We start from the raw sequence: 21,922 nt of genomic DNA on the forward strand, positions 1-21,922 counted from the left end.
ACCATGATTTTGCCACCACCAAACTTCACTGTTTTCTGAGTGAATCCCTGATCCACGCCGGCTCCAGTAGGTCTCCTGCAATATTTGCGGCGACTGTGGTGTAATTCAATGGAAGATTAATTTGAAAAATCCACCTTTTGCCACAAAACAGTGAAGTTTGGTGGTGGCAAAATCAAGGTCTGGGGTTACATCCAATATGGGGGTGTGCGAGAGATCTGCAGGGTGGAAGGCAACATAGTCTGAAATATCAACAAATATTAGCTGCCTCTTACATTCCTAATCATAAAAAGGGACAAATTCTGCAGCAGGATGGTGCTTCATCGCATACTTCAATCTCTACCTCAAAGTTCCTCAAGGCAAAGAAGGTCAAGATCCTCCAGGACTGGCCATCCCAGTTAGCAGACATGAACAGGATGAAAGAAGAAGCATGGAAGATGAAACCCAAGAATGTTGATGAACTCTGGGAGGCATACAAGACTGCTTTCTTTTATGTTCCTGATGACTTCATGAATACATTGTATGAATCCTTGATTAACCGCATGGATGCAGTCCTTCTGGAAGTCATACAAAATATTAAATTTGGATCTCACAGCACCACTACTTAATTTGCTTATGTTATGAAACATGTTTTTGTGTCTGAAGTACATTTTTTGTTCCATTTTCATACTACTTTCTGTAGGCGACAAAACCTTTGTCTTGCCAAAATTGGACCTTAATTGTATTCATTAAATAAAAAATCTTTTTTCAGTCAAACAAATATATTTTTGTACATTCGACATCATTTGGGAGGGTCTTAGCTTTCATACGAGCCATTTCTGAAACTAATTGAATAATTAAAAGTCAGGTTATTAGCAATTGTTTCTACAAAATGGATAAGCGACAAGACTTTTGTTAGGGACTGTATATCTTGATGTGTGAATAAAGTGAACTGAAACTGATCCTCTACAATTTGGTATTAAAAATCCAAAAACAGTTAATACGCTTTTATGATGGTTAGTTTGGATGATTACATTACTTAGAGCATTGAAAATTCTCAAAGAGCGAAAATGTATATTCAAACAAATTTGGTGTCAACGTTTGTATCCTGGATCAGAACATGCCTAAATGAACTCAACTGAAAAAAAGTGATACTTTCACACCATCAGCGATAAATGAAAATAACGAATCATGAAATTGTTCATTTTTAATTTATTCATTGAATTACACATTGTTGAATTAAATATCGTCCCAAAAATGTTTGCACAAACAACTGGCATGTCAGTACAGTCGATACAGCAGGCCAACAAATAAACGTGCTTTGTTTTAATAGCATGAACTACGCAGAAGAATTACAATGCGATTCTCTTGGGAACACCGATGAAGCGTTCCTATAAAAAGTCTGGGACATTAAACATCTTGATATAAAAACATCTTTGTAAAATAAAGCCCATCCATGGGATAAAACAGTGCAAATGACACATGCAGTCAACTAAAACGGGGCTAAAAAGGAGTAGTTCTCTCAGTGCTGTGACATGCTACAGATGAAAATCATTAGCAGAAAGTTGGCAGCTCGGTTGCATTACATTGAAGCACTACACAAACTATTATATAAATGAAAACATTTCTAGCCGTGTAAACGTATAAACATAATTCATTTTCTCAGCAGGTAAGCTCATTGTTTAGCATAAAACTGCACATTATATTTCACATAACAATGCCATCGCTCTTATAATATTGCTTGATGGATGGGCTACAAATGCAGATAAGAATCTCACAATAATTCTAAAATTCAAATTTTTACATATGTGGGTTTAAGGATCGGAAGAGATGGCCTCTACTTTACATATTGCTACTGGATTCCTTAGCTCTTATTAATACACATGATTAACCTTTTATAGGGCATACATTTAACTCATAGGTTTACCCTGATGAAGCTTAGACGTCCAATCCGTTATGACTGGGAGGGTTCGCAGCAATCATTCGCTGCCAACCTCTTCCGGAGAAAATGGATTGGTTGTCTAGCGCCGTCAGTAGCGATGAAAGATGAGCTTTCACAGCAACTCCTCCCAGTTTGAATGAATTGGACATCTACTGCCGTCAAGGCAATGAGATTACTATGAAATTAAACAAACAAACCAACTTTAGAGTGATATAGTTATTATAAAAATAATGAATAATAAAAAAATAAAATCATAACTTAGACTTGGCATCTACATACAGTATGCGGACATCATTTGGGTCATGCAGACTACAACAAATGTTAATGTTGTGGCCTACATGACTGGAATTTTGATGTCCACGTATGTGGACTGCGTGTCTTCATGGGGTTTAGTTTGTATTTTTTTTTTAATTACTAAAAATGGTTGCTTGCCCTGTAAAGGGTTAAATCATCATAAAGAGCCAATTTTTTTTAAAAAAATGGTAATTTTCACTAAATGCAATTTAATGCAAATTTACAGGGCTCTCTACTAGTTGCTTCCCAAAGTCGGTACAATATTTTCGAAGCCAGATGTCTCAGATATTTTAATGAACTATGCTACCTTTTCATCATAAAATAAAAAAACATTTGTTCAATCCTTTAGAAGAAGTAGATCTTTCAATGCGCCAAACCTATTAAATTCAAGTTAACCAGTTAATAAAGTCGAAGCTTGAAAAGGACCTCACTGTTTTCAGGCTCTGGGGAGGTAGGGAACTGACTTGAAGAAGGGGATCTTAAAGATGTGGCTAGATTGACCAAGTTTGGGCTGGCACAGGGACTCCTTGCTATGCAACATGCCCCTTCAGGTATTCCTCGTTCCTCAATGGGGCAAGCAGTACTTCCGTTGATGTTATCTGTATAGCCAAAGTATGTATTTCCTTGCATCAAGCTCTGGAGCCTTTGCCTTTCTTGGGCTTTCTTAGCTCGATTGGCAATGTACCGCACTCTGCTTTGGCTCCTGGAAGAGGACCTTCGAATTGTTTGTGGCTCATCAACAGAATCCTGATATTCACTTGGTTTATTTTCAGTGGCAAAGTCATTCGCCGTAAGGGGCTCCACATCAGTCAGCTTCCGTAGCTGCTCTGTAAGCTCACTATTTGGTCTGGCTTTTGCCGGGCTACCCCTTCGAAGATTGTCCCTAGTTGGCCTCATGATGAAGCTACGACTGATGCTGCGGTACTTGCTGACGAAGTTACAAGAGATATCATCGGAGGTGAGATCCCCAAGGCTTTTGGACAGGGATGTTGGCGTTGCGGTTGGAGAGGTTGATGGAGTCCTAGCTGATGACTGCTTGAGTTCTTCCATGAAGAGCCGGTTCCAGGTATGACGTCTTTGTGTAAGCCTATTAGTCTGGCAGACAGGAGATGCTTGTTGGGGAGACGTGTGTCCATCTGTTAAACACTCACTTTCTGGAAGATTAGGGTTAGATATACTTCTGTTGACTTGAAGGCTATCAAAGGAAATGAGTGCTGAATGGTGGCAGCTGGCACAGTGGGGGTCACAAGGGACGCATGTTTTGGCAAGACTTTTCCTGGCCAAGTTGTTTAGGGACGAGTCAATGATCGTGTCACTAGAAGAGACGCTTGAGGATGAGGACATGCTATCTCGATGGCTAGCCGGATCAAGCTTGCTCCAGAGACGGTCGTTCATAGTAGCATCTGTGCATACTTCTGGAACTACTGATTGGGCTCTTGCTCGAACATGGCCTTCACTATTTGTTCTTCTTACTGGCGTGTGTGATGCCAGATTGCCGTTTGATGTTTGAGATAGACCTACAAGAGTTTCAGCAGTCACTGCTGAAGCGGATGTTTCTAATCTGGGCTTCACTACGGGTTCATTATTTTCCATATCTGTCAGACTACGAAGGTTTTCCTTCTGGATTTTTGTGTTCTCTACGATGGTTTGGGTAACTTTTGTTTGGTTTTGTTCGGTAGAGCTTGTCTCTGGGAGAGACATCGTTCGAGTGAGTGTTTCTGCTTGTTTGTCTTCTATAGTCATCGCAGTAGGACTGCAAGGCAATCGATTTGAAATAACTGCCAAATGGGATTCCGCATTCACTGGAATGGAGGGTAAGAGCAGCAATGATGAGGAACAATGCGAAGAAAACTTGTCCTCAAGAACAGTAACAGAGCAGTTGATATGTGTCTTTCTAGCATCCCCAGAATTTTGGGCAGGAGACAAAAGTGGAGCAGTTGGGCTCCGCACCGTGGAACAGTCTGTGGGGGAAAAAATGGATAATTACAAACTTGACTATTTGATGATTAACATACATATACACACACACACACACATATATATATATATATATATATATATGTATGTATACAGTGATCCATTTCCACTTTGCGCTTCAAACTTCGCACCCTCAGTCCATTGCGGATTTTTTTTTTTTCAATTGAAAACTAAAAAGATAAATGAATACAGATGAGCTGTTTTTACTCGATCACCTAGTTTCAATCTCCCTCCTGCTCCTTTTCTTGGTCAGGCAGAGCACTGGAGTTACTTATTAAAGTTAATGATGATTGAAAGACGTTACCGTTTCAAAGCGCTGCATGCGTCAATCATCGCATTTTTTAACTTGTTAAACAGTTGCCATGGCAATTCATTGTGTGTAAGTGAGCAGCTTGAGCGTATTTGAGTGGACTCACTCAATGAAGCATTTAATAAAGGCAAGCATTTTTCTACTTTTTTCTTATTTAAAAATAATTCGGAGGGACAGTAACATGTTTAAAACTTATTCATAACTCATAATTACAGTATTAGATTTGAAGTGCTTATAGACCATTCATTAAAATACATATTATGCAGGACATACGTTTTTAAAAATTGTCTTTTAAAATTAAACATGTCTATAGACCCCAATCACGTGACGTCACAACTCCGCCCCCCTGACTGGTGCCGCCATATTGTCTGTCAGCTCATCGTGTTTACATATTACCGCTACGTACATTCCTCCTATTACTGCGTGTTTTTCTGCTTGTCTAAAGAATCACCGCCTAGTGAACGAACCCAAAAACCTTCCTGACAATCGTTAACATTGATTAATCAAAATGGTGAAGGCATGTGCGGCGGTTGGTTGCAGTAACAGAGAAGATAAACGGTCATTTTAGTAGTTGATGTGTGCCCACTGTTAAAAGGGCAAATCTCTAAAGCAGCATGGTTTGTTTATCTCGGTCCACGTTTGTGTCGACAGCCGTCAGACAGCGGCGAAAACATCAATATGATGCCAACACGATCGCAGACATCATCAGACGGAGACTACAAAGCTCGTCGCCACGGTCGCGCAGCAAGAAGGTGAGCGCAACAACAGGTGTTGTGCTGAAAAATAGCCGCCCTGCATGAAATGTACCCTCTGACGGGAGCGCCCGCACGGAAACTACTTTCTTGTACCGTGAATATGTATTATTTTACTCTGCTTGAACTAATAAATGTCATACCTGTGTGATTGTTATTGGGATATGGTCGTGAAAACCTGTAGACTAATATATTTCTGTTCAAAGATGGTTATGTGGCCCAGTCCACGATTTGTTACTAAAACACAGTACTAATATTTTGTGTAATTAATCCATTACTGTAATGCGTCCATGAAAACATTTGATGTTTTCACTTCAATAAAGCGTTATAAATAAGCGCTCCCGTCAGGGGGGACATTTCACGCGGGGCAGCTATCGATAAAGTTTCATTTTACAATTGTGACAACGGTGACGCTCAGCTGACCAAAAGTCGACTTATATTCGGGCCAGTGCCGATTTTAGGTGCCCGACTCCTCATCGTGACATAAACTGGAGTATGATTTTGTGGTCTCAGGACGAGCTCTGACGCACGGGATGGGACCGGACGGGAGGAAACATCGGTTTGGGCATTAAATATGGATCTGGCGACTGGATCGACCGAAGCTTTTCCAAATAACGGCTTTTATGCAACTCATCCAATGAGTTTACAGCATCTGAAAGCACCGGGGCTTCCATAATTTGCAAGTGAATCCACCTTTAGAAACTGCGATCATTGACAATACGGACACACAATGACAGACAATATGGTGGCACAATACAGTGATCACGTGATTGTGTGACGTTGGTGATTGGGGTCTATATGTATGTCTTTTCCAATGCTAAATCTGAATAAATACATTGAACACCGCAACTTCGCGTTTTTTTTTTTCCACTTATCGCAACGGGTTCTGGTCCCCATTGGCCGCGAAAAAGTAGGGATACTGAATATCGTTGACAGTGTCCAATCGTGTGGCATTTTTGCTTTCAATTTAAATTAGTTCATCCCTCGTAGACATCTAAACCATTTGAATAAGTGTTGTTACATTAAAGTTTGCTTTTTAATGTGTGCTGAAAGCTACCTTTTTTTCTAGACATCTATCATCGTCACTAGCCACGTTTACATGCTGACTTTTATTCATACCGATTCAAATCATTCCGAATGGAAATTTCAGATCAGCTGTTTACATGTCACTTCATCTATTCCGATCCAGCGTTTACATGTGTCTGCCTTTATTCCGAAAGGACGTTTGACAACTGCCGTCCGACATGCGCAGATTAATCAAAACAAAGTGTCACGTTGCAAAACATGGAAATCGATCGTCAGATCAGCTGCTGTTTTAACTTTTCGAGTGGAAACAACACTTCAGAATGACACGTCGTTCATTTAAAAAGTTCTGTGGACTGGTGGAGGGATTCATGGATATAAACTTTCTGCCAGACTCCAATTAGGTGCGCTGTGCGTGTGCTTGGAAGCCATGTTGCAAGTGACGTTACTTACGTCACCAAGTGACGTCACCACGTCAGTACGGAGCATGTGCAGAAAGAACGCAACCAGACACCATTCCGCTTCCCTGTTTACATGATATAATTTTACTTCTAATCGGTTTGGGAAAAGGAATATTCCAACCCTGTGAATCGGAATGAAATTCCATTCGGTTTGGGCCTGTTCATTCCGAATGAGGTGTTTATATGGAACACATTTATTCGGTTTGAACATCTAAACCGATTGTAATTGGAATATTTGGCTCCATGTAAACGTGGCAAATGACAGCCAATTAGTTAATTAGTATACCTTACTTTCAATTTTCACTTTCTTTTTTAGTGATGCCTTGCCAGGCTCTCACGTCAGCCTCTAACAGAAGTTTTTAAGTACACGTATTTTCATTTTGGAGTGTAGGGGTATTCCAATTCAAACTTTTGGTAACACTTTATAATAACTATCCGTTTTACTAGTTAACAGATCATTAGTAAACTGTTGATAAATGATTTATGGTTGATTTGTGAAGTATTTGTTAACAGTTTGTTAAGCATTTACAGGGTGTTCCAATATGGTTGACCCCATTCTAAATGCCAATGCTAGTTGATGGATCTTAATAAAACTATATACACTTTATGTTGAAGGTCATAAGTTTTATTGGTTAAATATACAAAGAAAAGTACAAATATTTGTTGGTTCTATGGCAGATTTTCATTAATGTGCAACATGAGCGCTGCCTGCAAAATGCCTTATCAAAATGCCTTTTCTTTTGAAGTGAACGGCATTTCTTAACCTGAAATGATAGAAATGCCAAACTTAACGCCTAACCCTACACATGAAAACTTGAAACGTTTCTACGTTTCAGGTTAACAACACCCTGTAAATGCTTACTATAAATGCTTAACAAACTGTTAACAAATACTTCACAACTCAACAATAAATCATTTATCAACAGTTTACTAATGATCTATTAACTAGGAAAACGGATAGTTATTATTAAGTGTTACCAAACTTTCTTCTGTATCCTGATATAGTCCTTTGTTTTTTAAGCGGAGTGCTTGGTTAACATTTTTTCTCATTCATCATGCATAAAGAAGGTCGAAGGTCTTAATGCACGAATCCCATTTTTTCGTGTTTTTCCGACTTGAGTGAGGCATTAACTTTGGGAAAAGTCGCATAAAAGTGGACCATTTTCGTATGTAGTTTAAGTCCGATCTGGGCCTCATTTTTCCAGAATGTGGCAGCAGTCTGAACTGTCAAGTCCCCCAAATTGGAATTCATGCAGCAATTACGTCAGCTAAGAACGAGACGGACAGGAGGCTATGGTAGTGGTGCAACTGTGCATTAGTATTCACGCCTAGTTTGAACGCGGAAGGTGCGGGCTTGACAACAGTCATAAAGAAAAATAAAATAGGTTGAGGATAAGCCTGAGAATGCGCAGTTTTCACTTGGCTTCAAATGAGCAATATTTTAAGATTGCTTACACGGCCGGGAGTTGGAGCAAACTGTCTGTGTGTGTGTGTGTGTGTGTGTGTGTGTGTGCGTCATATGTAGTCATTTGTTTTGATGCTCCTGCGCATGCGGGTTAGTTTGCTCAGCGCGTCTCGGACTACAAATTAGTGCGCATGCGTGATACTTAAACGGGCTCAATGGAAAAAGGCAGTCTGAATGCGCACGCCAAAAAACAGATGGGACAAAAAATTCAGTATTGTGCATTAAGACCTGCGACATGAACCTGAGCCTTAGTCCACTCATTTCTGAATAATGAAATGCATGTTGCTAAGGCGCTCGGATAAAAGCAACAACATGCAATTTTCCAAAAACACATTACAAGAAATGTTTACATAAGGTACAGTGTTAGTTTGATTCTTCTTATAACTGATATTTTATTTAGTTTTCAAGGTAAAATTTGTCTGGGTGACTTAAGTTTGTTAAATGATGTGATTCTGTGTTGTGCGACATCGAGTAATGTTTAAAATAAGAAAAGGCCGATTTTCAACTATTTATTCCAAACTCAAATCAACCCTGATTAAGAAAATAAATAAAATTAAAAAAAAAAAAAAAACTTGAATAGTGGACAAGGGGTAAAAGGTTGGTAAGATGGAGAGAATTATGGGTGAAGTGAAAATGCACAAAAAACAGTATAGACAGTACTTGAGGTTGTGTGCATTCAGTAGGTTTACCTGGCTCTGGTCATCCCCTCAATTCTGCACTAGGAACAGAGAGAGCGTGCAAAGGGAAAAACAGGAAAAAAGGAGTTCAGCAAAAACTGGAAAGAGAAGGAGATGGGGCCTAGGGAACAGCTTCCAGAAAAAAATAATCAATTAATGGAAGTGATGGACCGATATCCATATCAAGGAAATATAAATAGCAATTATTCAACATTGAAAAGAGAGAAAACACCCCATAAGCATTACAAACTTCCCCAAAACCACATGCAGAAAACACATAACAGTCACAGAAACGTAGCTTCATTCTACTTCTAGAAGTCAGTTTAATCATAGTTAGATGGTTCGGTACTGACATTACTTCGATTCGCAAAGAATTAAAAACTTACCATTTGTGTTATCTGTTAAACATGTGAGGTGAACCAGTTTGCAATTTTGGGCAAAGAAAAGCACAATTTGAATTTTTGTACATTCACTTGGGGAAACTTGTTTTTAATGGAAACTAAGATTTAAAATAAACTACTTGGGACAAAAGGATGCTGAGGTTTGCACTGATTTGGAGTACATCGCACTCAGGTGTTTTGAGAAGGTACAGGGTGTACTTGAGTAAACTAAAAATGCTCTTCTACACTAGATTGGAACTACACAGCACAATACTTCTTACCAGCAAAGAACAGGGGTGATTTATGACGCAACTCCTCCATTTTCTGGGCGAACAGGGCATTCATCTCACGTTGAAGAGTGCCTGCCGCCCTCTTGCGGCTGTCAAGAACAGAACTTCGAGGCAGCACTGGGAGTGAGTCAAAGCTGCTCAGGCTGCCAAAGCTATCGCAGCTGCTACTGTCATCACTGAGTGAGAGTCTTTGATTCCCATCATTGTTTGCGAATGGTATGAATGCAGGGCCACACACAGTACCGTATTTGGGTACTGTCGCCTGATGCCAACGGAGGTTGGTCCTGTAATCTGGTGTGAGGCTCTGTACGGGTGTGACAGTGTTCGGAAAGCGTCTACGCGGAATGTTGCATGACAGTGCATTCCTCTGTGAAGCATCAGGCAGAGTTTGGAGGTGGTTGTCAGCTAGAGTTTGCCTGGCTTTAGATCTGGGGAAAGGCTTAGGTCGTAGAAAAGCCTGGGAAGAGTACTGAAACTGGGCCTCCTTGGAGTGGGGAAGTGACTGTGAACCCGGTGGAGAACGAGGCTTAACAATTTTTTTGGTTGAACAATTATTTCTTTCCTGCTCGTCTCCTAATTTTGACTTGGATGCTATTGTTTCCTCAACATCAATCTTTCTTTCTGTGTCTGGACTCTCCTTGGAGCCGATCACACACGTGATACAGTTAGAAGACATTCCCACCCTGCCTGAACTGTTAAGTGAGACCCGAGCGAAAACCCCTGGTTTCATGTCTGGATCGTGAAAACGAAGTCGGCTGGCCCGTTTCAAAGGCTCGCTCAAAGGACGGCGATGAGCAGAGCGAGGGCTCTTACCTTTACCCTCGGCGTAAAAAGTGCCATTGGAATCAGGATGTTCCTTGCTGGCCTTGGCTTGGCGGGATGCCAGTGAATCACCATTGCGGAGTTGTGGTGTTGTTGGCTGGTGAGAGGAGGAAGCAGACGCCTTGTCCTCAGACTCTCGGTCTTCGCTTGTACCCTCCGAGTTGCAGTCTTTGGTGTTAGTGGTAATCTCAGGAAGGCCCTTCTTGACTTTGGGTGGGCCTTTGGTCGGGGCGCTGGCAGTGCGCCGTAGGATGTGGGCACCGAACGGCTGCTTACGGCTGTGCTGTGCAGCAGCATGGCTGTCTAGAGAGGCCTGCTTTGGGTTTCTGTGAAACAGGCCTTTTATGCCACTGGCTGCTTTGGCCTAATGAAAGCACAACAAACAGAAATGGTAAATTACCAATCATGGAGGATCTCATTACACCAAAACAAATGCTGCCAATATTCATATAAAACTGGTAGACATCATTATAATATTAACACACAGTTTTAGAGGAGTGAACATGCTGATTTAAAGGAGCAACTAATAACATAACATTAAGCCTGAACGATATATCGTTTAAACATCGCCATCACGATGTGAGCATGCGCAATAGTCCCTTCAACAGGACGTGCGATAGTTTTTTTTTTTTTTTTATCCCACAAACCTAATGCGCTCGCACAGCCTTCCTGCCTCCCTCTCCCAGCTCTTTGTTCCTTAGTCACTGTGGCACTCGCTTATTTAAGTTAGAAGTGATCTTGAGGAGATTGTAATTTTTACATGTCACTCCAGGAGTCACAGCCAAGGTAGGTAAACAAGCATTTAATAAAGCATTTTCTATTACAGTACTTTATTCTTGTTTAAAAATGATTTGGTGGGACAGTAATGTTTAAAACTGATCATAATTATTACATTTGAAGTGCTTAAAAAACATTTATTAAAATATATAATAATATATAATATACAGTGGAGAGAACAAGTATTTGATACACTGTTCTCCCTTCTGTATATACATTTTTTAAAATCATACTTTCGGGGGAAAAAAAGTGAAAAAACATGTCTTACATGTATCCCTTTCCAATGCTAAATCTGAATAAATACATTGAACACCCCCCCCCCCCAAAAAAAATTGCACTTCTTTGCGGTTTTTCACTTATCGCGGCGGGTTCTAGTCCCCACTAACCGCAAAAAACGAGGGATCACTGAACACTGTGGTCACGGTGAATCATCCAAAGTCTTTCCAAACACCTATTCAAGTCATTTAGTAAAAAAAAAAAAAAAAATATATATATATATATATATATGTATATTTATTTATTTATTTTTCTAATATCGCAAACCCCCCAAAAATCGCATCAATAGTTTTTTCCAATATCGTTCAGGCCTACATTCACATGTCACTGGTCACCCTAGAATAGTGGATTTATACATTTGAATAAAAGCTCCATGAAATTGATTTCCTAGATTTCAAACTTAAGATGATATCACTGAGAGCAATGCAACTGCATACTGTATTTTATGCAAATCTTACTATGAATGATATGTATAAAAGTTCTAAACAAGGCCAAGGCTATCAAACACATTTTCAATAATAATACTGCATAGTAATTCAGTACAATGTCACGTAAATGCAAATGTGGGGATGTTTTCTGTGTAGTAAATGTAGTAAGACTAGAAATAGCATTTTAAGATATGACAATGTAAACATTTAAAATAACATCCAGACAATATGATGACTATAGTTTTCCAATCGTAAATCTTATCATTCCAAAGTAAACACCAATGCAAATGAACTTTAAAATAATGTGAGCGAAGTAGATCCAAGTAGTCAGAGTTGACATCGAGGTGACAGTAACAGTGAGAAACGGACGACAACAAAGAAAAGTCTTGAAAAATGTGGAGTAAGTGACATAAATGAGGTCAACCTAAAAGCAAAGTGTGGTTTCACTGGCAAACTTTTGAATATAAAAGAATGTTGGATAACTGTTAAAGTGTTTATTTTTTCCCCCTCAATCTTAACTCAGAGAAAGATAAGGCAATATAATTATCAAATTCCTGCATTTATCCTATTTCATAGGAGTCCTCACTTTATAACCACATCCCCCCAAAACAAGTGTCTATTATTGGTTGGGTAAAAAAAAAAAAAAAAAAAAAAAAAAAAGCTTCAGAAAAACGATGTGACAGTGCAGAAATTAAAACATGCGAACCCTACACAAGATGTCATTTGGGAGTAGTGCTGCAACGATTAATCGATTAACTCGAGTATTCAAATTAAATTTTGCTGCTTCGAGTATTCGTTTAAAGTGGCGTTGTAATTGTTTATTTTGAAAGTGTTTGCATTTAGGTTTTACTAATTTGGGTGGATACACTGCCCTCTAGTCTACCTCATTTCACATGGCTGAATCCAGCTGCTTCATGTTAAGACCAACATAAGCTAAGTTTTTGTTTGAGCTAATGTTTTTTTTAATGCATTCATAATTTAGTTTATAGATATATTGAGATGTTTTTTTTTTTTGTGGGAATACTGTCTGAACCATTTGTTATGACCATTGTGGGGGAAAAAAAGAACATTAGCGTTTTAATAGCTTTTAAGCTGGCGGACTTTTGCCATGTAAGTTAGCCAATTTTCTTTTGTTGTACACAGATCCTTATTTATTCTTTTTTTTTTTTTATAGCGTTTGAGGCTCACCTCAGGTATTTGAATTTTTCATGTTCCTTATTCGATTACTCGATTATTCGAACTAATTTATCGATTAATCGACTACTAAAATAATCGATAGCTGCAGCCCTATTTGGGTGCCTCACTTTGGTGGTGAGAATTGGAGGGAAAATACAGTACAGTATGTTACAGTATCTGGCTGTTTGGCTTTTTGCAAGGAAATATTCTACTGGGTAAGCGTAACAAGTATTTGATGTAAATAGATGTTTTGCAAAACAGGAAATTTCAAAATATGCCGACTTGAATGCAAATTCTAAACTGAAAATTGTCGGGACTAGTGAGACGATCTAGGAGTCAAGTATATAAATAATGATTCCTTTGAATACTGTGCATAGTGCATACTGTGGGTAACATGTTTTTTTAGGGATGGGACTTGATGTTAAAAAGTAATTGGGGAATTACAGGCTTTGCAATTATATTGTAGCAAATTTAGTCTAAAAAAGCTACATATATTAATTTCAAAGGATTTTAGTGGATGAATGGTAAAAAAAAATCCAATTAATTCCATTTTATTAGAAAATAGACGAAAAACAATTACAGAGTCAGAGATTCTAAAAGATCTGAAGTTAAAATGCCATTTCATGACTTTTTTTTTCTGAACAGTTCACTGATTTGCAAAGTTGTAATGTGACATATGAGCCAGACTATAGTGTTGTGGGTGAATTATGTAAAGACTAGCAGATTTTGTATATTTTCACAAACCAACATTTTTTTGTATCAAGGTATATTTTGAATTGAAATGTGCTTATTTAATCAGAATTCTGTATTTCAGTAGCTGTCACCCGAGTTAATGTGTGTGTCAGTTAAATTCGTGCACTGGGAATATGTGCACTGGCAAAGGTTCTGTGTTGTTTAAAGGTTCTGTGATTGGAAAGTAACCTGCGGTAAGTAAATTGTAAGGGTGTAATGGTACATGTATTTGTATTGAACCGTTTCGGTTCGGGGTGCTCGGTTCGGAACGGAAGTGTACCGAACGAGTTTCGGACGTAATGTAAAGTGCTGTCAAATTTAGCGCGTTAACGGGCGGTAATTAATTTTTTGAATTAATCACGTTAAAATATTTGACGCATTTAATGCAAGCGCGGAATGGCCGCTCATGCATCCCATAAGCCCACGGTTAATTACCCCCCATGGACGGCACGCTAAGGGCGTAACATAAAACGAGCCACACACACAAGTTGCAAGTGGACACAAATTTATTCATATAAGTCGAACTCGCAACGAACAAAATATACAAAATGCGGAAGGAGCTGGCTTCAGCGTGAGCCCAGGCCAAAACAACAAACAAAATGAAACTACACTCAAACCCCACCCGCTAAGTAAACCCTGATCATAAAAGGAAATTAAAAAAAGACAGCCACTACCCTGGCTTCTACACTAAACAAAACGGGTTGAACGAAAACGGCAGTTTACCTGTACTGCTGCGGTGCTCTTATTTATAGTGGTGAACAAAAACGATCCAATAACGAATGAACACAAAATACCTCACTGAAAAAGCGGGAGTGTAACAAAAATAGCGATCAAATGCGCAGGTGAATGAATGGCGAGCAAACAGCTGGTGAGGAGGTACGCGGCACGTATGCTGTCAAATGCGAACTCAGTGTTGACTGTAAAATGACGAGCGGTCAGATGACTATTGTTAACGCTGCCTTTATTTGGTTAACAAGACTCAGGCACAATACAACACACACGCAGGGATGCGAGCTCAAACAACGGCCTAATAGTACTACCTTGTATCGGCTTAGCTGCCGTAAAGCAAGTGTCGTTATTGCCGCAAATGTAAACAAAGGGCTGCACAATGGATACATGACAGACAGCGGCTAGTTTCTGAAGTTGGCACCCTTCCTCGGGTGGCCCATCAACGGCGCCGATGTCGTCTGCCCGTCCGGTGTTAATCAGAGTACTTCACGTTGGGAGGGGAGGCAGCCAGCTGGCGGACGCGACGATCAGCTGACTGACAGTCTCAAAAAAGATAACAATTAAACGGCCAGGCCGTCGCACCACTCAGAAGTGCAGTGAGCCGTGTGGGTAACGGTTAAATGTGACATGGAAGAAAAGAAAAGCGGTTGGCCCACTGGGTGGGGAATTCAAATTGAAGATGTGATTAACTCATTTAAAAATTTTAATCGTTTGACAGCCCTTACCTAACCCTTACTTTTCGAGGCTGTGGTCATAAAGTTAATATGAGAAATTTGAAACTGTTCAGTGTCGCAACTGTTCAATTTTGCACATCAGATATTTTTTTTAAAGAAAAAGTCTTAGTCAATGTTATTTATTTTTATTTTGTTTTTCAAAATATCTACATTTCAGAATATTGTATTTTCTATTTTTGAGCAGAATTCTAGCTTTGTATAGGCTAATGTTCCTATTGTTGAAAGCAAAAAAGTGTGTAATAAACAACTAGCACATTTATATTTTGCATTTTGTTTTCTCACTGTACCGAAATGTACCGAACCGTGAGCTCAAAACCGAGGTACGTACCGAACCGAGATTTTGGTGTACCGTTACACCCCTAGTAAATTGCATTGTTTTTAACTCCTTGAATATTTTGTAATACATTCATTATAATTAATGTGATGAAGTCCCACCCCTTTTTAAAAAATATGCTGAATGAAGTTTAAATAATTGAATAAATTAACCACGGCAAATGGAAAAAAAATAAGAGATGGAAGCCAGGTATATTGCCTGATTAACTTTTTTTGTTATCGAATACCTCCAGTTGTTTGAATTGAAGACATTGGATCTACTTGATGGATCACGGAAAGTGCTGATTAGTCAAGCCTTCAATAACTCATGCGAGGCATGAGTTGCTTCTCATTATAAAGCTGACGAGTGAGATATGTGGAGGGGGAGTGTCAATTAGGCTCATGCAAGATGCCGACTGGGTGTCACTACACCTGAGCTTTGAGTGGCAGCTTCATTTCTCCTAAAAATGTCCTGCTTCGAAATGAATCATTTGGTAAAAGAGGGGTCCACTGGAATTACAGACAGACAAAAGGCAGAGTAGGGCAGAAAGAGAGAATCAGACAGCAACAAATGAAAAAGAAATGAAACATGGGTGTGGTAGGAAGTAATATATACAGCACAACTAAAAGCGCACGCCTGATAAGAAACACAAGATTTTAAAACAAAGACAATACGAAGAACAGTGTTACAAGGAACAAGAAACAGCTGGTTGCACTGAGGAAGCAACAAAATTATTATTATGATTATAGCAACAGCTACATTCTTTTCAAATTTGAAATACAAGCAATTATGTATACAAAAACATACTGTACATACACTGTGCGATTAATTTTCTCTCATAACTTTCAGTTTACATCATTCTTATAATGAAACATAATAGAACATAATAAGACCAACAACTCCAGCAGGTAACCAGACCAGTCCGCTTTTTCCCTAATGTCCACTCACTACAAACATTTTGCAAGGCAATTTTCTTGCAAGTGTTAAAGGGAAAGAACACTTTTTTTTATCATGGTCATCCCAGCGGAAAGAATCTAGTTTAATATATTAAGAAAAAAAGAAATATCTGAGGAATAATTGTGGAGAAAAACTTAAATATAAGCCAATATTTCCTGGCAGTTGATGCCCGACCAAGGGGCAGACATTTTATAAAGACTGCTACTATTTTAGCCAGTCAAACAAGAGTATACCAGATTATGAATAACTGATGTCACAAAATTGGCTGTGCTCATAAGCGGTGTCATTTAAAAAAAAAAAACTGAAGTCTGAGGCTAAGTCTACACTAGGACAGATAATTTTCACCAGGGTATTTTGCCGACTATTTTTATACCTGTCCACACATCGTTTAAGGGCCTTCCCGCTTCTGCAAGGTACGCCTGCATTTGCTCAAACTATGCATGCGTAAAAAGGAGAAGCCTCATGTGTCATGCCGGCACGGTTTACCTCTGAACCGGAAACTCATTCCTCGCCCGCGGCAAATTTACTACACCTTCTAGACAGTCATTATTTAATGATCGCTGTTTTTTCGTAATCGCAATTGAACGCATCACGCAGGAGCGACATTGGAAGGAAGAGCACGCTCGGCTTTTACAAGCGGGCGCCGTGTTGTGATTGAAATAAATCTTTATAAAACAACGAAAGCCTGACATCATTACTTGGGATGTTACAATCGATGCTCAGTTGCGCTCTCACCACTTGGAAAATAACAAATAGAAGCATATGGTGTGGCACTGTGTATATTTACTGGAAGCCGCAACCAGGACTGCTTGTGCATTAAATGTGGCTATCCTGGATGTGGCAAAAGTTTTGACAGGCAGAAATGTCTTGGGAAAAAAAACGGATTGCCCAGTCAAAGAAGTGCGCAATCAGTTGACGCATTGACGCAGGTCACTTTTAGGGGTTTAATTTTCCTCTACGCATTTTTATATATATGTATAGTAATCATGCTCGGTCGGCATTAAGTTGGGAGGGGCTAGCCCGCATCTGGCTGATCGGAGACAACTCGGGAGATGAGCTCTGTAAAAAAATGCTCATCTCCACCTCATCCGCGATGAGAGGACCCCGAATTGGCACCGATTAAAGCATTTTATTGAGACCGTAGTTTGAAAATTCAAGAAAAATGTGTGAAAAAGAAAAAAAGAGCAGGAATGCCACGTCGTGATCGTCCGCCTCCATTGTTAACGATGCTGTCGTGCCGTCCTAAAAATAGCGACAGCATGACGTCCCTTCTCGACTATCCGAATGTTGTACGGAGACAGCAATCCATATTAGGCGATGCGTAGGCGGCGGGTACCATTACCCGCTTACATTGCTCGTTTAACAACTAATCCGGATAATAGGCACACTAGTGTAGCCGACATGCCGTATAGTCCAACTAAATACACGTTTAAGGCCATTATCTGTCCTAGTGTAGACCTAGCATAAGAATTTCGCGATTTGCATGCTTATTTACTTGAGCAGCAAATTTTCACATTAAGGTCATTCGTACCAGGAGTTGTGTGTCTCTTTAAATTGCGGAGGTGGTGAAGATTTTCAAGAGTAGTGTTGCACTGATACAATTTTTTTTTAAAATCCTAAATTACTGCATACTCACTTGAATGTTAAAGAAATTGCTTTAATGACTTGTTCAGACACTGCTTAAATGTATTATCTGCCATTGACGGCACTAGACGTCCAATCCATTTGAAGTGGGAAGGTTGGCAGAGAATTAATGGCGGCAAAAAAATGAATTAGCTGCTAACCTCTCATTTCAAATGGACTGGACATCTACAAGTTACAAATCCATTTAAATTCATGGCAGAAGCATAACTAGACCTTTCATTACCCCTACCAATGGCCTCAAAGAAGCCATGTTAGTAGGGGCGAGGTTCCCACAAAAGTCAAAGCATTGACATTAAAATTAAGTCAGAACCATTTTATTTCTCAATCGATTTTTTAAAGCCTATTCAATCAGTGTCAAGCATGTTACCCAGTGGTTGCAACTGAGAGCGTTAATTGCCCCCGTCTCACTTGAAATGGCGTACCGCACGCAGGCTATTTTTAGACCGTGACGTCGCATCGTAGAGCGGAAGTAAAGCCGAAGTGGGACATTATAGACCCGCACTCGCATAGACGCAACGTAATTTGAGCTACTTTTCTCCGGTAATCTTTCAAAAACGAACATGCTGATCACGCATTGCTTTTTTGGAACTTGTAGAAACGACTCTAGACATTACGACACATGAAGGATGTTTTCTTCATACGTTTCCGGAAACCAAAAACTCGGGAGGAAAAAATGTGAAGACCGAATCAACTTGCGCGGACTTCAACACCAGCTCGGTGAATCCATTCACATTTCATATGCAGTAAACATTATGTTGGGTTGGCATGGTCTTTCAGAGGACAAAGAGTTAAGCCATTTTTATATTTCTAACTTATTTTTTTAGCGTAACGTTGTGCCATACTGCTTCTGTCTGACAATGAATGACCTGAAAAGAATTACAATGGTATTTGACTGCCACTGTTACAGTTTCTGTTATATATGTATAAAAAAACAACTTTAGTAAGAGGGAAGTGTAAATAAATGATAGAATTAAGATGTGTTATCAATGATAAAATTAAAAGTGTTCGTTGGCTGTCACTGAGTAGCATTTGCGATCGCTACACAAAGCTAACTAAATTACCCCCAAGAACGGTAAGAGACATAGGACAACCAGAGGATATATAAGAAAGACAGGGCTGATGATAAAGGATAGCTTGTTGAAACAGGAGAATGTCATTGTCAGTCGCGTCGATAAAAAAGCTAAAGCTATGCTTAGGTCGGCTCGTTTTTTTCGTCTTTTTCAGCCTTTGACACTTAAGCCATCTCTTTGACTGAATATTTTTATGTTCTTCCACATCTTTGCCAGTGAATTTGGCACCTGGCTCATCATTTTCGGAGAGAATTGGTAGGTTTAGCTCTGTAAACATCTCCTTCATACACGATTTCCATTCACTTCCTATTAGGGACAAATGGTGGCTTGTCCCTACTTAGCAACAGTAGCTGATGTCATGAATATTAATGAGTGGAAGTGACGTGTTGCTTGTGGTACGCCATTGACAGCGTTAATTGCCCCCGTCTCACTTGAAATTGATTGAACGTCTACTAGTGATAAACTATTTAAATTCATAGCAGAAGGAAGATTGGATGCTACTCGATGGAACGCCTATCAGCGACTTGGGAAGGGCGACAAGTGCTACTTTTTTTTAACCGCGGTAAGCGTAGCTTGCGGCCATCTTGAGTGGGGCAACCGGCAGTTTGAAACTAGATCCCAAAAAGTACACATTCCACAGCATCGGCACATTATTTCTTATATCTTCCCGATACCGATGATATAATTTAAGTGCCATATTGGTACCGATAGTTGTATCAGTGATACATTAAGTCCAACTGGCAATCGCAGCATTACCTACCTTACCAGTGATGTCATGTACAGCTACATGGACAAAGATGGAAGCCTCCTCCATACCTTCTAAGTATACATGGCGATAACCTGCACACAAAAGAAAAAAAAAATATATATATTCATAAGCAAATCTAAATGCAAATACAGAAACATAACACACTCATCAGAATTCCGCAAGGCACATTATATTTAGCATAAAATGGTAAATTTATGAGTCGGTGATGAGTATGTTAACCTGGCATCATGCTGTTGAAGGCGATGGAACGTTGGCCAATGAAGTCCTGACCAATGGGGTCGTGGTCCCACACGAGGAAACGCACAAGGGTTAGTTCCGGCATGTGGATAGTAAACACTAAAGTCTCCTCCCACATTGGGTTGAAACCTGTGGGATCATCCCAAACAAGATTTTGGGTGTTGGCAAACCCAGGAATAGAAATGCGAAGGGTTGAGCAAAGAATGTGTGGGAAATATATAAAAGAACAAAAGTAAGAAATGAAAAGTATTAAAAAAAAAAAAAAAAAAAAATAGAGACAAGTAATAGAGGGAGAAGGAGGCGAAAGTAGAGTCAGGAGAGGTTTGTACAATGAAACTTTTCTCAGTAGTAATAAATTATTCAGGGTGTGTGTTTTTGTGTACAGACAGAGGTTTTGCATGTGCAGGTCTCTTTGGACTCAGCTGATCAATAATATATCCAACGACATACAAGCAGCCCAACGATGTACTTTATAACTTGCATGTTCCTTGAAAATAATATAAATCACAATTTCTCTTACTTTTGAATTTTTTCCCGCTAGAATTCAATGTGAAAATATCACGACAAAAATGCATCAACTACCTTAGCCAGGACTCTTTTGTCAAATGATGGTTGCATTATTTTACAAAACGGAAGGCTGGGTAAGGCGATTATATATATTTTGTCCACACTATGGCATTAACGGAAGTTTCAGTTTTATTAATAATTCATCCATTTGTTAGTTGTACAACAAAACATGTATAACAAACTGTTTGTTAAATAATAGTTGAGTTAATGTATTGGGGTTTAAGAAATGCACAAGATGAGAATTTGGAAAAGTACAAAAGTTTAGGTGAATAATTGTACTTCTCATAAACTCACCATTATCATCCACTACTCGAGTTTGCTCCTTGGCGCAGTCCACAGGAAGGCCAATGATCTCTACTTCCACAAAAGGATCAATGATCTGACAGGGACAGCATATCAATGATGTTATTTGAGTGGGTTACTTAATTTAACTCAATGCAACCATGCTATGATGAATGTAAGTTTAATGTGGACATATAATTTACAATCAAATAAAACTTAATTTTTTATACTGGTGGTAATACCAATGACTGGTTGCCGGCCATTTCAGGTATCCAAAAATTCTCTTGTAAAAACAGGTATGTGTATGTGAGTGTGTTCTACCTCTCCTCTGTCCCCCAGCATTGAATCTTTGGGTTTGGGCAACTGTTGTCCACTGATGATCTTCAACACCAATTGCTTCTTCATCTGACCTGGCAGTGGATCCTCCGAATTGGGATTAAAGGCACCTGAAATGTGACAAAGTACAGTAAATAGGTAAAATGTGATCATTATTATTACTATTATTATATATTGCATAGCCGAGGCTACCTTATACCACACCATATTATAACTATCATGTATGTATCATGGAGGCACGCACTTGCCATTTGTAATAAAAAATATTGAAATAAATTTCAATAAAATTAAATAATGAATTGAAAAATAAATACATCGCAATTAATTTTTAAAAAATGTAATAAATAAAAAAATAATAAACAATAAACAATGAAAAAAAACCTGAACTATATCAATCAAACATAATGTCATTAACCATCATTAAAATCAAATTTTTTATTGTATTTTGCTCTTGGTATTATTATTATTATTATTATTATATTCTCTTAGGACCTAACGTAGCTCAGGCTAATGATAACTTTTGGTG

General features: G+C 39.1%; 1 protein-coding gene across 9 annotated transcripts in view; it reads right to left on the reverse strand.

Annotated features, from left to right (window-relative positions):
* Positions 1–1,168: 1,168 nt before the first annotated feature.
* plch2a (phospholipase C, eta 2a) overlaps positions 1,169–21,922 on the reverse strand; it is a 118,028-nt gene continuing 97,274 nt past the window's right edge. For 2 of the 9 annotated variants that reach the window (XM_057859145.1, XM_057859127.1), the window contains exons 17-23: positions 21,382–21,506; positions 21,073–21,157; positions 20,194–20,340; positions 19,966–20,045; positions 15,966–16,043; positions 10,361–10,733; positions 1,169–4,173 (exon numbers count right to left, since the gene is read on the reverse strand). In XM_057859145.1, coding sequence (XP_057715128.1) covers positions 2,612–4,173; positions 10,361–10,733; positions 15,966–16,043; positions 19,966–20,045; positions 20,194–20,340; positions 21,073–21,157; positions 21,382–21,506 — 2,450 coding nt within the window. In that variant the 3' untranslated portion in view covers positions 1,169–2,611. Of the gene's footprint in view, positions 4,174–8,889; positions 9,010–9,263; positions 10,734–15,965; positions 16,044–19,965; positions 20,046–20,193; positions 20,341–21,072; positions 21,158–21,381; positions 21,507–21,922 lie in introns of those variants that run through there. The other 7 variants (XM_057859162.1, XR_009067124.1, XR_009067123.1 and 4 more) reach the window with 7 other exon arrangements.

This window comes from Corythoichthys intestinalis, chromosome 2, assembly GCF_030265065.1.
Source record: "Corythoichthys intestinalis isolate RoL2023-P3 chromosome 2, ASM3026506v1, whole genome shotgun sequence".
Lineage (NCBI taxonomy): Eukaryota > Metazoa > Chordata > Actinopteri > Syngnathiformes > Syngnathidae > Corythoichthys > Corythoichthys intestinalis.